Source organism: Oryctolagus cuniculus, chromosome X (genome assembly GCF_964237555.1).
Source record: "Oryctolagus cuniculus chromosome X, mOryCun1.1, whole genome shotgun sequence".
Classification (NCBI taxonomy): domain Eukaryota; kingdom Metazoa; phylum Chordata; class Mammalia; order Lagomorpha; family Leporidae; genus Oryctolagus; species Oryctolagus cuniculus.
The window spans coordinates 69,352,782-69,373,933 of NC_091453.1; the positions used below are offsets into that span (position 1 = coordinate 69,352,782).

Genomic DNA, 21,152 nt, shown 5'->3' on the forward strand with positions numbered 1-21,152 from the left:
GCCATTACCTGCTGCCTTCCAGGGTATGCATTAGCAGAAAGCTGGAATCAGGCACAGCTGGGACTTGAGCCCAGGCACTAAGATAATGGGATGTGAGCGTTCTAAGCAGTGACTTAGCTGTTATGCCAGATGCCTACTCCTGATGTCTGTTTTAAACTAAGAAACTTTTAAATAGCAGCTGCTGTATCTTATACAAATATATTAACATTAGTGATGCATGAGAAAAACAATGAACAATTTAAGGGCATATATATATATATATATAGTAATTCCATTAAAATCTATAGGTCAAATGCCGAGGCAGAAGACAGTCTTTAAAGTATAATCCTGATGCTTGGAAAAAACAGTGCAAAGAACTGTTGAGCCTCATTTATGAACGTGAAGACTCAGAGCCATTTCGACAGCCTGCTGAACCTCCTTCTTACCCAGTAAGCATATAATATTTAAATAACTGCCAATGCGATAATTTCCCTTAAATGTCCATGCTAAAATCTAGTGGAGAACAGACTTCTCTCCCTGCCTCTTTCCCTCAGTCTCCTTCCCTCCTTTCCTTCCTTCCTTTGGTGTAGTATGATTAGTTATGACCTTCTAAAATGCTTGTCTTGCACTTAGTGGGTTGTAAATGAAATTTGAATCAAACCTTTGCTTTCTGTTTTATTTCAAGTATTTGTCTAATATATTTTACTAACCTCCAGTGCACTTATATACACTTTAGATTCTTGGTGACATGACAGTCCTGTTTCATTTATACTAAACATGTTATCAGTATGGTCATTTAGAGTAACTGATATATTAATTTTCTTTGAACAATAACATAAGCATGAAAACTTAGATTGTAGGATTTCTTTATTTTTTCATAGCCAAAACAAATTTATTCAAGGGAAAATAAATTCACAGAGGTGGCTAACTGCCGCTGTGCTCGCAGAGCAAACATGTAGCAGAAAGCATAGCCCTCCAGCAGGCTGGGTCTTAGATAGCTTGGTGTGGGATAAGGGTCCTGAGAGGAGGTCAGTGGGCAGAGCTGAGCTACTACTTACAGGTGGATTTCTTTTCTAAGAGTATACCTACACATTGACTTCTTTTTTAGTATAGATAGCAAATCTCATTTTTAAAAAGGATTTACTTATTTATTTGAAAAGCAGAGTTACAGAGAGTGGGAGAGACCGAAGTCTTCCATCCTCTGGTTCACTCCTTAAATGGCTGCAACTGCTAGAGCTAGGCCAATCTGAACCCAGGAGCCAGGAGCCTCTTGTAGGTCTCCCACATGGGTGCAAAGGCCCAAGTACTTGGGCCATCTTCTGCTTCTTTCCTAGACACACTAGCAGGGAGCTGTATTGGAAGTGGAGCAGCCAGGATTCAAACCAGTGCCCATATGGGATGCTAGTGCTGTAATTGGCAGCTTTACCCATTATACCACAGCACCAGCCATCTCTTTTACTTTTTTAGAGAAAAATTAGAACAGTATTTCAGAAATACCTCAGACCGTCTTCTGAGCTTAGTACACATCAGTGTTGTTTTCTGTATACACAAGTCTTCGGAAAAATATTCAAGTAAAGAACAAGATTCAAATAAAAAAAAGCTTCTTTTGCTTGTTCATAGAGCTTTGGGTAGAAAAATTATTCTTGTATTTTATAGCTGAAGAGAGTGGTGCATGTAGAATTTTTTCACTTTAAAGTATGGTCAATAAAAGCATAATTACTATTGAATGATCATTGAGTCTTAAGCCATAATTGAATTGCAATTCTTGGTCATTTTGTTGAGGTAGTCTGGAAACATAATGTTTACTCTTTACCCTTAAAAGATCCATCAAGAGCAAGAGGGAGAATCCTCAGGATCAGTTGTTCCAGAAAGACAAGACCCCTCTCTTTCTGAGGTATGCCTAGTAGTTTCTTACAAGACATAGACTTGTTGGTTTTGTGTTTTTAACTTTAAACATCTCAATATTGTACATGAACCTTTTATAATTTGTTAAGAATACCTTCTAACTCTGCTCACTTTTACCTTTGTTCAGTTGTTTTGGTCATTGTTTATTTGTTTTTTAAAGTTAACATGTGTTCTCAAGATTATTCTTTGTAGCATCCATGTGAATGTTTACTTGTTTATGTAGATCTAAAGCTACTGTGGCACAGTAGAAAATCTCAGTTACATAATATAATTGTGTGTATTGCAACCGATTATTCCCACTGGGACTTCATTCAGCAGGCAGTCTGCATTTTTAAGTTTTTGTCATCATATTACAAAAGTTCTAACAGTTTTTCTTCTATGAAAAACTTAATGTGTCATAAGGCATACTGTGTTGGGATGCATTTCTGATTTTTTTGTGCTTTAACAAAATAAGATACATTTATAACAATTGTGTTTTCTCCTGCTTTGAAAATATTTTCTCTTTTATAATATCTCAGTCCCTTCTTCTGGCTTTTTTGGTTTACTTTTTGAGGGAAATGTGATTTTACTTTGTAATGATTCTGAATAGGATAGAGGATCTAACACTGATTATATTTTTCACTCTGAAACTTATTTCTTGAGGGCTGTTGCATATATATATATACAAATTTTAGATGTAATTCCATATGATAATCCTTAGATTAAAATGGAATCTTTCTTTTTCCTTAATCAAAATCAAAATAATTTTGAGCCTGTGAATTAGAAGTCCTTAGATGAAGCAAAACTATCACATTGATTAAAAAAATAAAAAGCAGAGATGAACAAACATGGCCAATTTTATATTGACATTCAACTAGTGATACTTTAAGTAAAATATTCTCAGAGTTGGTAATCTTGAAAATATGAGGAGACTTCGAAAACTTCATGGAAAATATGTATTATGAAAAAACTTCATGGATTTCAGTGTTTTTTGCACAAAGGTAAACCTTTATTAAATTTCCATGAACTTTCTGAAGTACCCTTATCTATAGCTAATTTGTAGAGTAGAATTATGTAATTATGTGTGAATAATCCCATTTTCTACTATCATTAAACAGTCTGCCAGCATGTAGAAGTATCATGAGCTTTCAATAAGAAATGCAATTGCATATTATGTACTCTGTAGAGATAAAACCAGAGACTATAGGTTATCTGTTCTGTCCGTTCAGCGGGTTTTTTTAAATTAATTAATTTTCCCCAGAATCCTTTTATTTAAGGTATACAAAATTCATGCATTTCATAAATACAATTTAAGAACATAGTGATTCTGTCTTGGTTATTGGTCTGTTTAGGCTTTCTATATCTTCATGGCTCAATTTTGGTAGATTGTGTGTGTCCAGGAATCTATCCATTTTTCTAAGTTTCCTGATTTGTTGGCATACAGCTCTTTGTAGTACTTTCTGATGATTCTTTTTATTTCTGTGGTATCTGTTGTTATATCTCCTTTTTCTCTAATTTCACATCTCTAATTTTATTGATTGGATATTCTCCCTCATTTTTTTGGTTAGTTGAGCCAATGGTGTGTCAATTTCGTTTATTTTTTCTGAAAAACCAGCTCTTGGTTTCACTGATATTTTCCCATGTTATTTTTGGTTTCAATTTTGTTTATTTTTCTTTAATTTTTTTTCAAGATTTTTGTTTCTTTATTTGAGAGGTAGAGTTATAGACAGTGAAAGGGAGAGTCTGCTGGTTCACTCGCTAAATGGCTGCAACTGCCAGAGTTGGGCCAATCCGAAGCCAGGAGCCAGGAGCTTCCTCCGGGTCTCCCACATGGGTGCAGGGGCCCAAAGACTTGGGCCATCTTCTACTGCTTTCCCAGGCCATAGCAGAGAGCTAGATTGGAAAAGGAGCAGCTGGGACTAGAACCAGTGCCCATATGGGATGCCAGCACTGCAGGCGGAGGATTAACCTACTGTGCCACAGTGCCGGCCCCCTATTTTTCTTTAATTTTAATTATTTCTTTTCTCCTTCTAATTTTGCATTTGGTTTGCTGTTTTTCTAGGGCCTTGAGGTGCACTGATAGCTCATTTATTTGGTGCCTTTTCCAATTTCTTGATATAGGCAACAATTTCTATAAACTTTCCTTTTAACATTGCTTTTGCTGTATCCCATAAGCTTTTTTAAAGATTTATTTATTTATTTGAAAGGCAGAGTTACAGAGAAGCAGAGGCGGGGTGGGGGTGGTCTTCCATCTGCTGGCTCACTCCCCAAATGGTTGCAATGGCCAGAGCTGTGCTGATCTGAAACCAGGAGCCAGGAGCTTCTTCCAGGTCTCCCACACAGGTGCAGGGTCCCAAGGGTTTGGGTCATCTTCTACTGCTTTCCCAGGCCATAGCAGAGAGCTAGATCAGAAGTGGAGCAGCCAGGACTCGAACTGGTGCCCTTATGGGATGCCGGCACTGCAGGCGGCAGCTTTACCTGCTATGCCACAGTGCTAACCTCCCCATAAGCTTTGATATGTTGTACTGTCATCTTTATTCATTTCAAGACATATTTTAATTTCTCTTTTGATTTCTTCAATGACCCACTATTCATTCAGGAGCATGTTGTTTAGTCTCCATGTATTTGCATATGATCTAGAGATTCTTAAGTTGTTGATTTTCAGCTTCATTCAATTGTGGTCAAAGATGCATGGTATGATTTTGCTGCTTTTGAATTTGTTGAGACTTGCTTTATGACCAAGCACATGGTCTATCCTAGAGAAAGTTCCATGCTCTGGTGAGAAGAATGTGTATTCTGTAACTGTAGGATGAAAAGTTCTGTAGATATCTGTTAGGTCCATTTGATCTATAATGTCAATTAACTCTTATTTCCTTGCTGATTTTTCTATCAGGTTAATCTATTCCTTTCTGAAAGTGGTGTATTGAAGTCCTCTGTTACTATTGTATGGGATCTATGTCTCCCTTTAGATCTATTAATATTTCTTTTAAATAGCCAGGAGCCCTGTAATTGGGTGCATATATGTTTGTTATAGTCACATCTTCCTGTTGAATTGATCCCTTAATCATTACCTAGTGCTCTTTTTTGTCTCTTTTAATAGTTTTTGTGTTGAAGTTTATTTTGTCTGATATTACGATGGCTACACCAGCTCTTTTTTGGTTTGTTAGCATGGAATATCTTTTTCCATCCTTTCACTCTCAGTCTGCATGCATCTTTGTTGGTGAGATGTGTTTCTTGTAGGCAGTAAATAGATGGGTTTTGTTTTTTAATCCATTCAGCCAGTCTGTATCTTTTAACTGGAGAGTTAAAGCCATTCAAGGTGACTATTGATAAATAACAACTTGGCCCTGCCATTTTCCCATCAATGTTCTTAGTGTTTACTTTGGAATTTCTCTGTACTTTTACTGGGAGATTTTCTGCCTTAACCTTCTTTCATAGTGATTAACATGTTTCTATGTTTTTGTGTGTAGCATATCCTTAAGCATCTTTTGTAAGACTGGACAAATAGTGACAAATACTTTCAATTTCTGTTATTGAAGGTATTTATTTCACCTTCATTCATAAATGATAGTTTTGCAGGGTATAGTATTCTGGGTTGACAGTTTCTTTTCTTAAGGCTTGGACTATATCTCAACTTTCTCTCCTAGCCTTTATGGTTTCTGATGAGAAGTCAGCTGTGAATCTAATTGGTGATCCCCTGAAAGTAATTTGGTGTTTCTCTCGTGCACATTTTAGAATCTTTTCTTTATGTTTTACTATTGAGAGTTTGACTACAATGTGTCATGATGAGGATCTTTTCTGGTCATGTCTATTAGGAGTCTATGTGCTTCCTATGCTTGGACGTGCCTTTCTTTCTCCAAATTGTGGAAGTTTTCTGTAATTATTTCACTAAAAAGGCCACCTAATCCATTCTCTCTTTCCATACCTCCAGGTACTCCTAAGACCCATATGTTGAGCTGATAGTATTCCCCAAATCTCCAATACCGTTTATTAGTTTTCTAATTAATTCTTTTCTTTCTTCTGCCTCACCGAGTCTGTTGTTAAGGCTTTCCACTCCATTTTTATTTGAATTCTTCATTCCCAATATTTCATTTTGATTTCTGTTTAGAATCTCAATTTCATGGGAAAATTTTCATTTATGTTATGTATGGATTTGTTTAATTTTTGGATTTGCTTCTGATTACATCTAAGTAATCCTATGATCAATTTTTGAATCCCATTTCCAGCATCTCTTCAATCTTTTCATCTTTACATTCTAGTATTTAAGTGTTGTTCTGTTCCTTTGGGGGCATCATGTTTTCTTCCTTATGTATGTTTCTTGCATTGCTCTATTTATTTTTAGACATTTGTAGAGATAGTTGTTGGTTTCTCCTGTGATGGCTTTTATCTTTGGGCTATGCTTCTGTGGCTTAGTGGAGTGTCTACTCTTTCAGTGAATACCCAGAGGCATGTGCTGAATCTGGCCAGGGAGCTCTGTTCAGTGCTCTGGGGTGAAGGGAGTATCCAAGGTGACATCCAAATTGGGTGTGGCAAATCTCTTTTTTTAATCAGAGGGGAGATTTAGTCAGCTCTGTTGGCATAGTGTCATGCTTACCTCCTCTCCTCCAAGGAGACCAGTGCCTGGTCAGTAGCCCCAGTGGGTATAGTTTTCATCTGTACTACCACAAGAACCACATAAAGGATCTGTATAGTCCTCGGTGTGAGCACAGATCCCACAGCAATGACCCTCACCAGGGAATCTGGGAGCCCCAAGCATGTGGAGCTGCCCACAGTGACTGCCCAAAGACCCAGCCACATCCTGCACCCTACCATGCAGCCACAGTGTTTCCCCAGTCCCAGCACACGAGGCTCCCGTAGTCACAAGCACTCACCCCCTTGTCAGTTCTCCCCACCAGACTCATGCATCTCCTCTCAGCTGGTTGCTGGGCATGCAGACACAGCTGGCATGAGTGTTACATATGTCCCAAATGGCGCCCACCCCTTCTCGGCCAGTTATAGAATGCTTGGTGGTCTGGGAGAGAGAAACGTGACCCCCTTTTTTTCTCTAGGTTGGCAGGTACACTGTCCCCACAAGGCTCTTGGCCAGACTCATGCCAGGCTTTTCTTGCAGCTTTATTGCCAGTGGCTTGGACTGCTGCAGTCCAGTCTCACCTGACTCCCCAAAGCTGGTGCTGAGGCTCTCAATTGCTGGGGTCCTGAGTTGTGCTCATCCACACCCTCCACATAGATCCACAGTGTCCCTCTAATTTGTGTGGAATTTCCTCTGCAACTTTCTCCCTAACTCTTCCCTGAGATTGCACTCTCTCCATTTAACTCTCTTCCTCTAGACTAGAGCAGTAAAACTCCCTCCCTATTCCACTGTCTTGGAATCCTCCCTTTCAGAGTTTTTATGGTTGACTACTAACTACACTATGAAGACTAAGTCTCTCCCACAGACTCCTGCTTTTTTCATGAACCACCAGAAGATCGCTTGAAGTTGGGGAGAGGCAGTTGGCAGATTGAAAAGCAATATGTATTTAGGGATGCAACTGTCAGTGCCATTGTATTATTTAGTATAAATATTGTTATGAATCTTTAGTATCTAATAACATTCTTCTTTGCAGGATTTTCAAGATATTATTGATACTCCTATGGATTTCAGCACTGTGAGAGAAAATTTGGAAGCAGGAAACTATGGTAGTCCTCTGGAATTTTATAAGGATGTTCGCCAAATATTCAGCAACTCCAAAGCTTATACCTCTAATAAAAAGTCAAGGGTATGAAAAATAATGTTAGACGGTTTAATTATCTAAGTGCTAGTAATCTGTATCAGGCAGTTTTCTTTCAGCACTTTTGAAATTGCTAAATTAGTGTGCATTACAATTCTGACATAGTTACTGAAGTTCAGTTCTCAGTATCTTCTCTGAAATATGGTTTATTTAAATACACATCCAGCATAAGTACCTTTTTCTTGCTTTCTCTTACCTATCCTTGCTCTTTAATAATATTATATCTGCCAGAGTGAAAACAAGGAAAGGATAAGTAGTAATTTGAGTATCTTTTAATATATCCAGTAAATGACTTGGTGAATAAAAATATGGTTGATAATATTAGTTTACATGAAATATTTTGATTATCCCTGAATATTTATGCTCCCCTTATTGGGAAATTGTAATTATTCATACTCACATTTAATATTTTCTCTGTTTTGTTAGCATTTACAATAATAATTTTTGTCTATCAGAATCACTCAAATCTGCTTAACTTTGAAATCAGTTGCACAATAGTTATATACTTGCCTACTTCAACTCCTAGAAAATGTATTTTTACTAATTTCTGTAGTCATAATTTTTCCCATTTGCTTCCCCCACCCTTGTTCTTGAATGTTATAAAAGATCTATTTTCTCCATAAAGTTTGGGAAATACAGAGAAGTATAAAGAAAACAAAAGTCACTTGTAAAGCCCATCACCTATTTTTATTTATAGTTAATAATCAGTGTATATACCTCTAGGATATGTTTATTCCTTGAAATAGTAAGTTTCATATCTTTGTTGCTTATGCATTATAAAAATTATCCCATATAATTATAACTCTTTGCAAACAAGGTTTTACAGTATTTGATTATTTTATGTGAGTTGACCATTGTCCTCTTGCTAGAAATTTAGGTTTTTTCCAGTTTTTCATTTTACATGAATAAATAGTGCTGTGGCAAGCATCTTTAACATTCTTTATCATAATTTTTGTGTCTGTGCAATTCTCTGATAACTGCCTTGGGGCAAATTCCCAAAAGTAAAATATTAGCTAACGGATATGCATATCTTTAAGATTTTTGGTACAGATTGCAAATTGTCCTTTATAATGTTGTTCCATTTAAAATTCCCTCTGACAGCATATAAGAATCATTTCTTTACCCTTTATAATATTAAATTATGTTTTTATAAATATTTATTAATTTTGGGGTGAAATAGTATCTTAATTCTTCCAGAAGAATTTCTCAAGTAACTACATAATGCATTTGATTTGTCTGGGATTACGATGCTGATATTGGTCCTGGCATATTTGTCCCTTTTAATTCTTTATAATTAAAGCAGTTGTTAAAACAAGACTATAATTTCTACCTTTTCAGATCTATAGCATGACACTGCGATTATCTGCCTTATTTGAAAGTCATATTAAAAATATCATCTCTGAATATAAGTCAGCAATCCAGAGTCAGAAGCGGAGAAGGCCACGGTACAGAAAACGTCTACGCAGCAGCAGCAGTTCATTGTCTAGTAGCAGAGATCCTAGGTATAATATATTGATGCAGCATCTTATGTTTTCAAAGCATTTTGTATGTTTTGCCTCATATCTGAAAATTTCTCAACAGTCAAGATTTCTTTTCAGAACCCTTGTACTCATGTGGATTTTACTATACAGGAAACTTTTATTATAGTGATTGAAGTTTAACTTTTCAGATTATCAATTTGAAACATTTTAGTTGAATTTTAGAGTATTTCCTCTTTGGTCAGCTTAAGCATTGCGTATACCATCTACAATGATGTATTGCTAATGGAAAAATTCCTTATTGTTATATATTTTTACCTGTAGTCCAAAAGGGAAGCAGAAACAAATGAAGTTGCAGCCTAAACATGACCAGAATACCTCAGTGTCTTATGCCAGGAATAGCTCTCCTTTCTCATCTCCTGGTAAATATACCTTTTGTTTTTGGGGTTATTTATATCAAAGAAGCAACATGGTTTATAGTACAAAGAGCAGTGGATTTACATTTAGAAAAGTTGTGTTTTAATCCCAATTCTGCTGTCTAACTATGTGGCCCTGGGTAAGTTATAAGGCCACATGATTTTGTTTGACTATATGAATTTTTAAATCGCTTAGTTTTAAAATTCTGTGACTATGATGTTTAATATCTATTATATCTCAGTGCACTCATCTGCAATCTATTTGCTAAAGTAAAAGATTTGAGTATGCATTATACATGTTGGTACATTCCTTGGACATGTTTTTCTGATATTTTATCCTTAAATGTTTAGTGATGGTAAACCATTTGTTCTCAAAATGTTTTTACTTACTTCATAGAGCATCTCACAATTTTGATGTTAGAATAAAATAACTGAAGTGCAGTTTTAAAAGCAGCCTGTTTAATTTTCCTGAAACATGTTGCCTATGTTAACAGTCTTTTAAAATGCAAGTTTCAGATGCTGCTGAAGGGCTTTCACTGTATCTAATTGATGATGAAACAGATGGGCCATTTTCTTCATCAAGTTTTGGTGGACATAGCCGAAGTGGAAATAGCCATGACCAAGGGAAAGCCAAATCATTTCGAAATAGAGTTTTGCCAGTTAAACAAGGTAGGAAATAAATACGGGGTTAAGCACTTATCTTTTAATTTCTTTATGAAGGAAGATGAATCATTTAATAGCTAACGTATTAAAGTAGTAGAAATAGTATGTCCTTATAGTTAATGAAAATTTTAATGCTGTCAAATTTGAGTTGGACAGCATGTCTGTTATATCCACAGCTAGGAACAGACCACTAGCAGATTTTCAATAGCTATTTTCAAACATATTTTAGTTTTTAAAAATATTTATTTATCTGAAAGGGAGAGAGAGAGAGAGAGGTCTTCTAACAGCTGATTCACTCCCCCAGATTGTTGTAACAGCTGGAACTGGGCCAGTTGAAGCCAGGATCCATTCAGGAGCTCAAATACTTAAGCCATAATCTGGTGCTTCCCAGGCATTAGCACAGACCTGGGCCAGAAGCTTCCCAAGTGGTGGCTTAACCCACCATGCCACAACACCTGCCCCACATATTTTAGCCATTTAATATAAAATATAAAATGAAGAAGGGAGAGAAAATTAAATGAAAAATTCTTTCCCCAGGCACATAAGAAGTAGATTGTTGGATATAGCATTTCTCATATGGTAAACTGTATTAAGAAAGGAAAGCATTTCCTAAACCCTCTTTAAATAGGTCTCATTTTTGTGGTTACTGCAGTTAGAGAGAGAGAGAGAGAAAGGAGGAAGGAAGAGAAGGAGAGAGGGAAGGAAGAGAGAAGGAAGGGAAGGGGTTGGGATGGGATTTGGGCTGGAAAAAACCTTGCTTTCATTCAGTCCCCAATGTCTATAACTTCCCTATGTTTTTCCAGTTATATAATTCACATATTCTCTTCCCTAGGCATCTCCTGCTCTATCATCAAGTCAGTGGTTTTCAGATTGTATGCTGCCTATTTCTGGGAGATTCACAAAATGCTTCAGAAATTTTCAAAAGACTTTTCCCCATTCAATGAGAGCATTGTTTTTTTTTATTTCATAGAATTAGCTTCCATGTAACTTTATTTAAAGAAAAATTTTCAGTTCTTAAAAGAAGTTCTTAAAAGTTCTTAAAAGTACTCAGTGTTTTAATTCATTATCATTTGCATTTGTCTTGGACCAAGATGTCAGTGATCAGTTATGACAAATATTTGAAGGCTTTTGTTATTCATATTTTCTTCTTATACTTAGTTCTATATTATAGACCCTGAACATGTTCAAAGAAAGTTCTAGTATGTTCAGCTATTTGAAGTTTTTGAAGAATGGTTAATAGGCTTTTACAAATATTTTGTATTGGAATATAGATTTTATACACATGTTTAATGAAATATTAATCAGTATGTCCATTTTTATATCAGAATCAAGTTACTTAAAAATAGAATTTCTAGATGTGGGCATTTGGCCTAGCATTAAGTTGCCAAATGGTATGCCTGCTTTCCATATTGTAGTGCCTAGATTCGGTTCCCAGCTCTAGCTCTGGCTCTTATGTTTGGCATAGCTCTCCTTTCTCATCTCCCAGTAAAAACACCTTTGTTTTGGAGATTCGGCATCTCAGTTTAACACTGCTACTAAGCATGTAGAAGATACATCATGGTTTGTAGTACAAAGAGCAATGAATGTAGATTTAGAAAAGTTGTGTTTCATTTCCATCTCTGCTCCCTAGCTGTGTGGCTCTTGATAAGTTATGAGAACACATGATGTTGTTTGACTACATGAATTTTAAAGTCTCCTAGTTTTAAAATTCTGTGACTATGATTTTTAACATCTATTATATCTCAATGCAACTGTAGTATATTTGCCAAAATAAGATTTGGTGATTTACTTTATGTATTGGTGACTCCAGCTTCCCGCCAAAGTAGACCCTGAAAGGCCATGGTGATGGCTAAAGTTGTTGAGTTCCCACCAATGACAGGGGACTCCTTGACTGAGTTCCAGGCACCTGGCTTTGTATAGGCCCCCGTTCCCCCTCTACCTCACCATTATGGGCATTTTGGGAGTGAACCACCATATTAGGGAGAGTGTCTTTCTGTCTTTCCTTTTCTTTTCTTTCTCTCTCTCTCTCTCTCTTCCTCCTCCTACCATTCCATCCTCCTCCTCTCTTGCTCCCTCCCCACCTCCCTTCAATAAATAAATATTTTTTTAAGAATAGACTTTCCAAAGAGTAATTTTATGTTACTTGAGAAATACCAAAACATATCTGGTTAAGTGATTAGTACTATTATTTTTTATCTTCACTCTCTCCTCTGATCCCGCTGTACATTGCATACTCATACCACTGCCTTCTCTGACTTTGCCCTCCCCTTTATTGCCAAGCTTTTACAAAGAGTGCCTGTGATTCCTCCCTCTATTTTCTTTCCGTCCACATATTCCTTTATTCTTTGCAGTCTGGCTTCTGCCCTTACCATTCTCTAAGAGCTGTTCTCCCAAGAATTACCAGTAGTCTTCAGTGGCCAACCAGTGTCCTTAGTCCCTATATCCTTGATGTCTTTATCATTACATGCTTTTTTACTACCTCCTGTATGAACTCTCTTTCCTGGCTTCTATATTGATTCTTCTATTCTCTCTGTTTCTCCTATATTTCAGCTTCTGTATTTCCTTTTTATTTTCTGTGGCATTATTCTTCATTTGCAGGGTTTTCCACTGTTTTTCTCTGTTTTTGGCTTCTATGAATAATGTGATGACTACATCAATCATCCTGATGCTGATGACTCTCCAAATGCATATACCAAGCCCAAGCATCTTATATTCTACTAGTCTGATTTCTAATTGCTTCCTAAAAAATTCCCTTGGGTGCTTATCATCTTTGCACTCAAGCTAGCTTCCTTTTTCTGTGCTCTCTATTGTAGTTCATGGTACTACCATCTTCCTAGTCACCTATCTTAAAAGCTTACAGTGTTCTTTGACTTTCCATTTACTCCTCATATCCCTTCAGTTGTGCAAATTTTGTAGTTCTTTAATACCATAACTCTCTTGTCTACATTTTCTGTTGCTATCACCTTAGACTCTAGCCTAGCACATTATTCAGCTCAGGACGCCAAGATAAGATACCACAGAGTGAACAGTTTAAACAACGGGCATTTATTTCCTCACAGTTAGACACTCTTAAGTCCAAGATCACAGTGTCATGCCATAATGCTTATTATGTAAGGGATTTTTCACCTGGCACTTGGCTACTTTCTGACTGTTCTTTTCTCTGTGAGGAGAGAACATTTGGATTATGGCTACGTATCTATGACCTCACTTATGATAGTCATGATCCAATACTATCTTTCCTCCTTCTAAGCATTCTAGTCTATTCTCCCACCTCATTGGATAGTCCTTCTCGATTATCTTTGCTGATTCTTCTTTCAGTGTTGGAACATCCCAGATCTCTGACCTCAGGCACTTTCTCTCACTTTAATTGCTCTCAGTGAACTTGCCTAGTTCTCAAGATACTAAATATCATCGCTTTACTGAAAATTTCCAAAATGATGTCTCCAGCTCCATCCTCTGAAATTCAGACTGGTATATCCACCTGCTTTTTAAATTGTCTTCTTTTAATAAATATATTTCCTTGGAACATTGTAAACTAAAATCTTGACTTTTTTCAATACTCTTCCCAAACTGGTTTCTCCTTCAGCGTTCACCCATTGCTCAAGCCATGATTTCCAGGAGTCTACTTTCGTTCTGTGTTTAACACTTGACAGTCATTCTGTTAGCAAGTCCCATTAGTTCAACCTCTAAAATTAAAGGTTCATTCTCATGACTCTTGTAGAAGGAATTTCTCCAAATCTAATTAATTATCATCACCTCTATTGGTATATCTTTTATCATGTCATGCCAAGGCTATGGCAATGGACTCTGCTTTCAATCTTGCCCCCTGTATAATCTGTTCTCTAGGTACCAACGATGGTACTCTTTATCTAGGTACCAGCATTGTGGTGTAGCAGGTAAAGTTGCCACCTGTGAAGCCAGCATCCCATGTGGGTGCCAGTCCATGTGTCAGCTACTTTACTTCTAATCCAGCTCCGTGCTAATGGCCTGAGAAAAGCAGTGCAAGATGGCCCAAGTGTTTGGGTCCCTGCCACCCATGTGGGAGACCTGGATGAAGCTCCTGGCGTTGGCCTGTCCCAGCACTGGCTATTACAGCCATCTATGGAGTGAACCATGGATTTAAGATCTTCTCTGTCTTTCCCCCTCTCTCTGTAACTATGACTTTCAAAATAAATAAGCCTTTTAAAATGTATTTCATATCAGATCCTTTCTTTTTCTTGCTTAAAACTCTGCTGGCAGTCATCGCCATCATTTCCTCTGATTCTGTGTTTCACTCTAGTTATATTGGCTTTGTGTTCCCTCTACTGCAGTGTTCTTTCCTCAGATCTCAACTTCATTCAGTTCTTATTCAAATACTACCTCTATACAGGAATATTCATGTGTAAAATACCCCTAACACACACACACACACACACACACTCTCTCTTTTTTATTTTTATTTATAGCATGTATAAAAGTAAAGTATACTTTAAAATCTGTTCTTTATCTGTCAAGCTGTCCCCGTTAAAATACGAATTCTAAGAGCAAGAACTTTGTCTCGTGTAAGTTCTTACTCTGACATTCTCCATGCATTTAGCCCATCTATCTTTGGACAGTAAAATTTTTTGATACACTGCTTATTTTACTTTTATAACTAATCATTTTATTGATGTCAGGACTTAACTTTTAAAAATTCATTCATTTTGATTTAGATCACTCCCTTGATGGACCCCTTACAAACGGTGATGGCAGAGAGCCCCGGACAGGAATCAAGAGAAAACTACTCAGTGCATCAGAAGAAGATGAAAGTGCGGGAGGAGAAGAGAAAGAGAAAAAAGAAACAAAAGAAAAATCACACTTGTCCTCCTCAGAGAGTGGAGAGTTGGGATCCAGTTTAAGTTCCGAAAGTACCTGTGGTTCTGATTCTGACTCCGAATCAACTTCCAGAACAGATCAAGATTATGTAGATGGAGACCATGACTATAGCAAATTCATACAAACCAGACCTAAAAGAAAACTCAGAAAGCAGCACGCCAATGGAAAAAGAAACTGGAAAACAAGAGGCACTGGAGGAAGAGGCAGATGGGGAAGATGGGGTAGATGGAGTAGAGGAGGCAGAGGGAGAGGAGGCAGGGGACGAGGGGGTCGAGGAAGAGGTGGAGGAGGCACTAGGGGGCGAGGGAGAGGGAGAAGAGGAAGAGGTGCTTCTAGAGGAGCCACCAGAGCCAAACGAGCACGTGTTGCAGATGATGAATTTGATACAATGTTTTCAGGACGTTTCAGTAGACTGCCTCGAATTAAAACAAGGAACCAGGGCAGGAGAACTGTTTTATATAATGATGATTCTGATAATGACAATTTTGTGTCCACTGAGGATCCTCTGAATCTTGGTACATCCAGATCAGGCAGAGTGCGTAAAATGACAGAAAAAGCCAGGGTTAGCCATCTCATGGGATGGAATTATTAACAGTTAATAAATTTAGAATAATTTTAAAAATTCAATGGCCTTCTACTGCAGGGAATCTACCAGGAAATCTACAAAGCAAGTTGTGTGGGGACTTCTGCTTCCTTTCACATTGGTGCTTTTCCATTATGCCAGTATATATTTGTTTCAAGACTTTTAATCTCCACACTTCATTTGTTCAAACAAGCCTTACTCATTAGGCCTTAAATTAAAGGAAATTCTTCCCACGTACACATACATGCACATGCCCGTGTCTGCACGTGCACATGTGTGCGCATGCACACACACATACACACACACATACACACACACACACACACCACAGACACACTACAGATTTACTACATTAAAGGAGCATTCTGCTTCTTAAGAGTAGCATGATGTTTTTATCTCAATGGAATATCCCTCTCTTTGCTTTTATATCACAGAAGTATAGCACCTTCTTACAGAGTTTTATATAGTTTGTTTTTGCCATTTTGATTCCTATACCCAGTAATAATAACTTTTGCACAATACACCAATCCTAAAGGCAGCTATTAAATGTTTACAGTTTCTATATTGTAAGAACGATCTGGATTATTTTACTCTTCCCAGGCCAAACTTTCTTGAATTGTACTGAACTGAAGTATATATTTATACTACAGTTTTTTGGGGGGTGGGGGGAATCTTGATATGCTTTTCATTGATTTGCTTAATTCACGTTAAAGGTGAGAAAGGGTTGGTGCCTTGTAAATATGTAGCAAATCTTTGTGGTGTGTCCTGATGTGTGCATTAACTTTATTAAAAAAGAATACTTGAGGTATCAATCTAGACAAGGTGCCAAATGCAAAAGTTTCTTGCATCCATTTTCTTTTTCCTCTTATGTTTTATTGCATTAGTAGAACTTGTGTAGCTTAAAGAATAACTTAAACATTTGAAAAATCCTCATCCACAAAGAATAACTTTTGAATAGTAGCTCAGCTACCTCTATTAACTACAACTACTGGAAATGTTAAGGAAAATAGATACTGTTGTTATTCATTAATAAAGAGAAATAGAACAAGCTTGGTAGGAATGAATATTCATAAGTTATAAGCTGAGAGGTTAATAATTGTATTGGCTCTCAAACTAATAGTTGTAATTAACAAACTTTCATAAGTATTATATGGTCTACCTTAGGCTTTCTTAGAACATACTTGTGTAAGTAGACTTGGGCTACTGCTTATATATCTGTTCTACCACTTACTATTTAACAGCTGTGAGTTACTGGTTTTCATTTGAATCTTAAAATTTAGCGAAGCACCTAGTTTGAGTTGGAATGTTTTGCCTAGCTATATTTTGAATCAAGTTTAATAGGTTTTGTTCTTATCATTCCAAAGGGTTCTTCTGTCTAGTCTTTCAGAAAAGAACCTCATTGCACTGCATACTGATACTTTGAATCATTTTATAGATGAAAAAATTCTTTAAAACCCTTAAGGTCTTGTTTACAGCAGTAGAGTGCACATGGTTCCATAAGTGAGCTTGAGTTCCAAGATCAATTTTACTCCTCAGATTTGAGACTGCAGATTTGCTAATTTGTTACACTCGGAAATTTTTTAAGGTGAGAGGGATAATATTGATCTCTTTTTGTGACAGCAGATTTGTTGCACTTAGATCAGATTTGTGTGGTCCAACAGACTTCTTAATGTATGTGTAATTATCCCAGGATATTTCTTAAGCTAACGTATTTATTTCATGCTTTCAATCATTTCATGCATCTGAAAATCCTTAAGTGCAGAGGAAGGAGTACACACATAACTTTGCTTTTTTAGTAGGGTTGGGGTGGGACTTATTCTTGGACTAACATCTTTAAGCAGTTTTCACTTGCAGTAGAAATGATGTTCAGGCTTTAAGAACGTATTGTTGTGAATTGTTAATGGCACTAACTTCTGTTACTATACAGTAGACCAAGCTGATTTTTTTTTTTTTTGGTGATAGCCTTTTTCCACGAAACCAAAACTACTATTTCTGGTTATAACTCAGCTGCCACTTTTAACCATACTATAGACTTAAAATGTTCCTGTTTGTAATTCTCCATTTGATTTTTGCTAAAATATACTATTTCAGTTACTCATCTCTGGGCATTTTAACTAAATTGTGCCTGTGTTGTCCTGGAATCAATAACACGTTGGCCTACCCTAATCAGAGTAACACAGTTACTTAAATTCCTGGATATTCCCAAATGTGTATCATGTATATCATTTTAGTGTGAAATTTTTTGTTGACATTCTTCTATGAAGAGCTGACCTCTTGACATGTAGAAGAATTGCCATTTGTGTGATTTTAGCTATCTGGAGCTTTATTTATAATTTATTTTGAAAAATAAAAATGCCACATTTATTCCCCAAATGTCAAGATTTTCTAGGTTTAGATAATTAGAATAAGGCTGAAGACATTTTTAAGCATATTTTATATATAGTAAAATACTGTGAAAATACTAGTGAACAGCATTTTGCTGTGATGTTAATTTCAGTTATTAGGATTTAAAGAGTTAGTTACCAGGGTATGTTAGATTAGCATAGTTATCATTTATTATTAAACAAACAGATTATTTTCTGTTTGCATGCAAATTATTTTAATAAGTGTGAAAATAAAAGTTTGGGAGATAGTATTTTTACTTTTGTATCTGGACTTTTCCCCCCAATTTATACTTTCCTTTTTTTTTTTTTTTTTTGTAACACCACCTCCTGTGAATGTCATGATTTGTATCACATTGAATACTTTATTATTTTAATTTTAGAGGCCCTTTAGATCTAAATCAGCCATAGCAAAACAAGTAGGAAATGAGCTAAGAATTTTGAAGAAATGTTTAAATCATAAAGGAAAAGTTAGAAAAACCACTGTTATATTTAGGTCCATGAGAGCATACACATGTATAAGCCTATTCGTGTACTAGATATGAATAGTCAGTGAGCTGTAATATTTCTCATAAATGCTAATGTTTAAATTCCCAGCTTTAAGATCTTAGCATGTGTATATATTTATAAAAACAGAACTGTATGTTTCTTCTATGGCTTGCTGTGTGTATCTCATCCAGCGATAGGATGCTCTCCAAAACATTGACTAGCCTAAAGACTAAATTTGTTTTTATATATGTGTGCGTGCGCTTATATGTATGTATGTTTCTCCAACTTGGTGTACCTTTATCTCAGACATTTTAAAAGAATATTTTATATGGAGGACACTGTACCAGTTCGTTGCCTCTGTGCAGCTCTTAGCTTGTGTATTTACTGCTTAATTCTTTTCATTATGCCTTCTAGATGACCAATCTACGTTTTGTCATGTACCTGTGCCCCTGCAGTCTTTTAATTTAATTTGCCCTTCTTTTATTTGTTTATTTTTCTGTTTCCCTCCTCAGAGATCAGGCTTGTCCTAGAATTCTTCTGCACAGCATTTTATTTTATCTAGAGGCAATGAAACTGTAAAATTCATAAATCTCATTCTGCATAACTTTGTGCTCAGATATCTAAGTCACCCTTCCAATATTTTGAAGTAAATTTGATTTACCTTTTGTTGTTTTTGTTTTATTCCCATAGATTGTTATCAGACAATAATAGAGTGATTGCAAGAGAAAGATGTGAATGCCACTTCTAACTTTTTGATAAAACTTTTTGAGCATTTTTCAAAATTTGTATGTTTGTGGTAATGAGAAATTAAATACCTTATTACTCAGTTATATATCTTTGGAATCATTTTATGCACATTTACCAATTGGTATTTTTCTTCAAAGTTGGAATTTTCACATCCACAAAAGAAGACTTGCATCATGTATAGTTTTCAGGATATTTTGATGTCCAGCCTTTTAAACAATTAGAGTAACATTTTGAGTTCTGAGGTGAATAGCTCTGGAAGAAGGGAATGAGCTTTTGATGTTTGAAGTCCATTGTCTTAAATCCTAACCCTATCCCCAACATTTTTGAGGTAGATGAGGCTTTATGAAAGTTTTCTTAAAAATAGAATATTATAAGGTCACTTTTAAAGTTTGTTTTAAAAATTAGTATAAGAATATTTCATTGTGTGCGTGTGTGTGTGTTTCTCCTAGTAAAGTTTCTTTACCAAGTTTTTATTAAATTCCAATATAAAGTTAATTTTCTCATGGTGCTGTATTTTGTTGAATAGCACTCAGGTTTCTTGATATTTATTTCTTGCATAGCCTTATCCTTGATTATTTCCCTTTTCATCTTGTCCTGCTTGCTTTTATCCTCACCTCTCTTTCTGCAATGAAGACAGCACCTAACTCCTAACTTAGCACACTTCAACAAGACTAGAGATTTCTGATTCATTGATGGGATAAGTACAGTAGAAAGGCCTGGCAGTTTAGAGTTAAGGTGTGTTTGTTTTGTTTTTTTTTTTTTATATGTATGCCCATTTGTTATTCTTATACCTATCTTAATTAAATCTAGAATATGAGACTTTGACATATAAAAGCATGATAAGTATTTTCTAAAAAAAAAAAACTATTGATACTTATTGAAATTGCCATTGGTAATTGACTTTTAAAATTACATACAAAAATATTTAGAAATCCAGTTGGGAAATGTGTTTTTACATATGTCACCAGATACATATTAGGCAGTGCTACAAATGTTAATTCTTTAAACAATACTGTGGTGATGGCAATCAGTAATTTATTTTTTTGTCCTGTAACTTATCATCCTTGTCTTTTGTAATCCCTTACACAGTATTAACAAAACTGTACCTTATGTTTGTTCTTAGTATCCATACATTTTTAAGATGGAAAATCATTCAGTTAATAGTTGATGTGATGTTGTATATGGGCAATATGCCTGTTAAACTAAAATTCAGTAAAAAGGTAAACTAAACTGGCTTGGCTTATAAAATATGTTTTATTTTACAGTTGTCAGTCATTATAAGCAATTATCTTCAAAGACAAAAACTGGACTAATTTGTTACCATTCTTTATGGGATGTTTACAATAAAATTCCAAGTTGTTTGGAATCAGTTGCACTCTTGCTGCTTTATGCCTTAACTCATGTATCAGAGTTAAATTAACAAGAAGAAAGAAATATGGAGTTAACCTTTTTATTATCCAGCTTTGGATAATTGTAATAAGTGACTATTGGGTCTTTGTTCATTTGTCATAGGATATTGTGTTAACGATTATTTTTTAATCTGGAAAACTAGTTTCTGCCTATCGAAAGTATTTTTGCTTTGATTTATCTTTTGCCTTACTCATTGCAAATATTCTTTGGTCACTTTCAGGTAATGATATGATATTAACACGTTAAATGTGTTTTGATAAATAACCTGCAAAGGCTGGTCAGCACTTTGTTTTGCAGAGCTTTTCGAAATGAATAGATTTCTAATGTATTTGTGGCTTATAAATTTTAACAGCTGAGCTATGAATCCCTCACATTTTTTATTTGTAGCCGAATTGCCTACGAAGCTTAACTGTACTGTAAATGGTGTTTTAACTCAGTATAAGCATAGGAAGGAGAGAAGTGAGGCAAGGTGAATTTTGAGCCAGGATCTGCATGCCTTA

The 21,152-nt window shown here is 35.9% G+C and overlaps 1 protein-coding gene across 3 annotated transcripts in view; it reads left to right on the forward strand.

Annotated features, from left to right (window-relative positions):
• BRWD3 (bromodomain and WD repeat domain containing 3) overlaps positions 1–20,608 on the forward strand; it is a 132,691-nt gene extending 112,083 nt beyond the window's left edge. For 2 of the 3 annotated variants that reach the window (XM_051827378.2, XM_070066568.1), the window contains 7 exons: positions 288–428; positions 1,802–1,873; positions 7,467–7,619; positions 8,970–9,133; positions 9,434–9,531; positions 10,036–10,194; positions 14,880–20,608. In XM_051827378.2, the coding sequence (XP_051683338.1) occupies positions 288–428; positions 1,802–1,873; positions 7,467–7,619; positions 8,970–9,133; positions 9,434–9,531; positions 10,036–10,194; positions 14,880–15,634 (1,542 nt within the window). In that variant the 3' untranslated portion in view covers positions 15,635–20,608. The remainder of the gene's footprint in view (positions 1–287; positions 429–1,801; positions 1,874–7,466; positions 7,620–8,969; positions 9,134–9,433; positions 9,532–10,035; positions 10,195–14,879) is intronic. The other variant, XM_051827379.2, reaches the window with a different exon arrangement.
• The last annotated feature ends 544 nt before the right edge of the window (positions 20,609–21,152 follow it).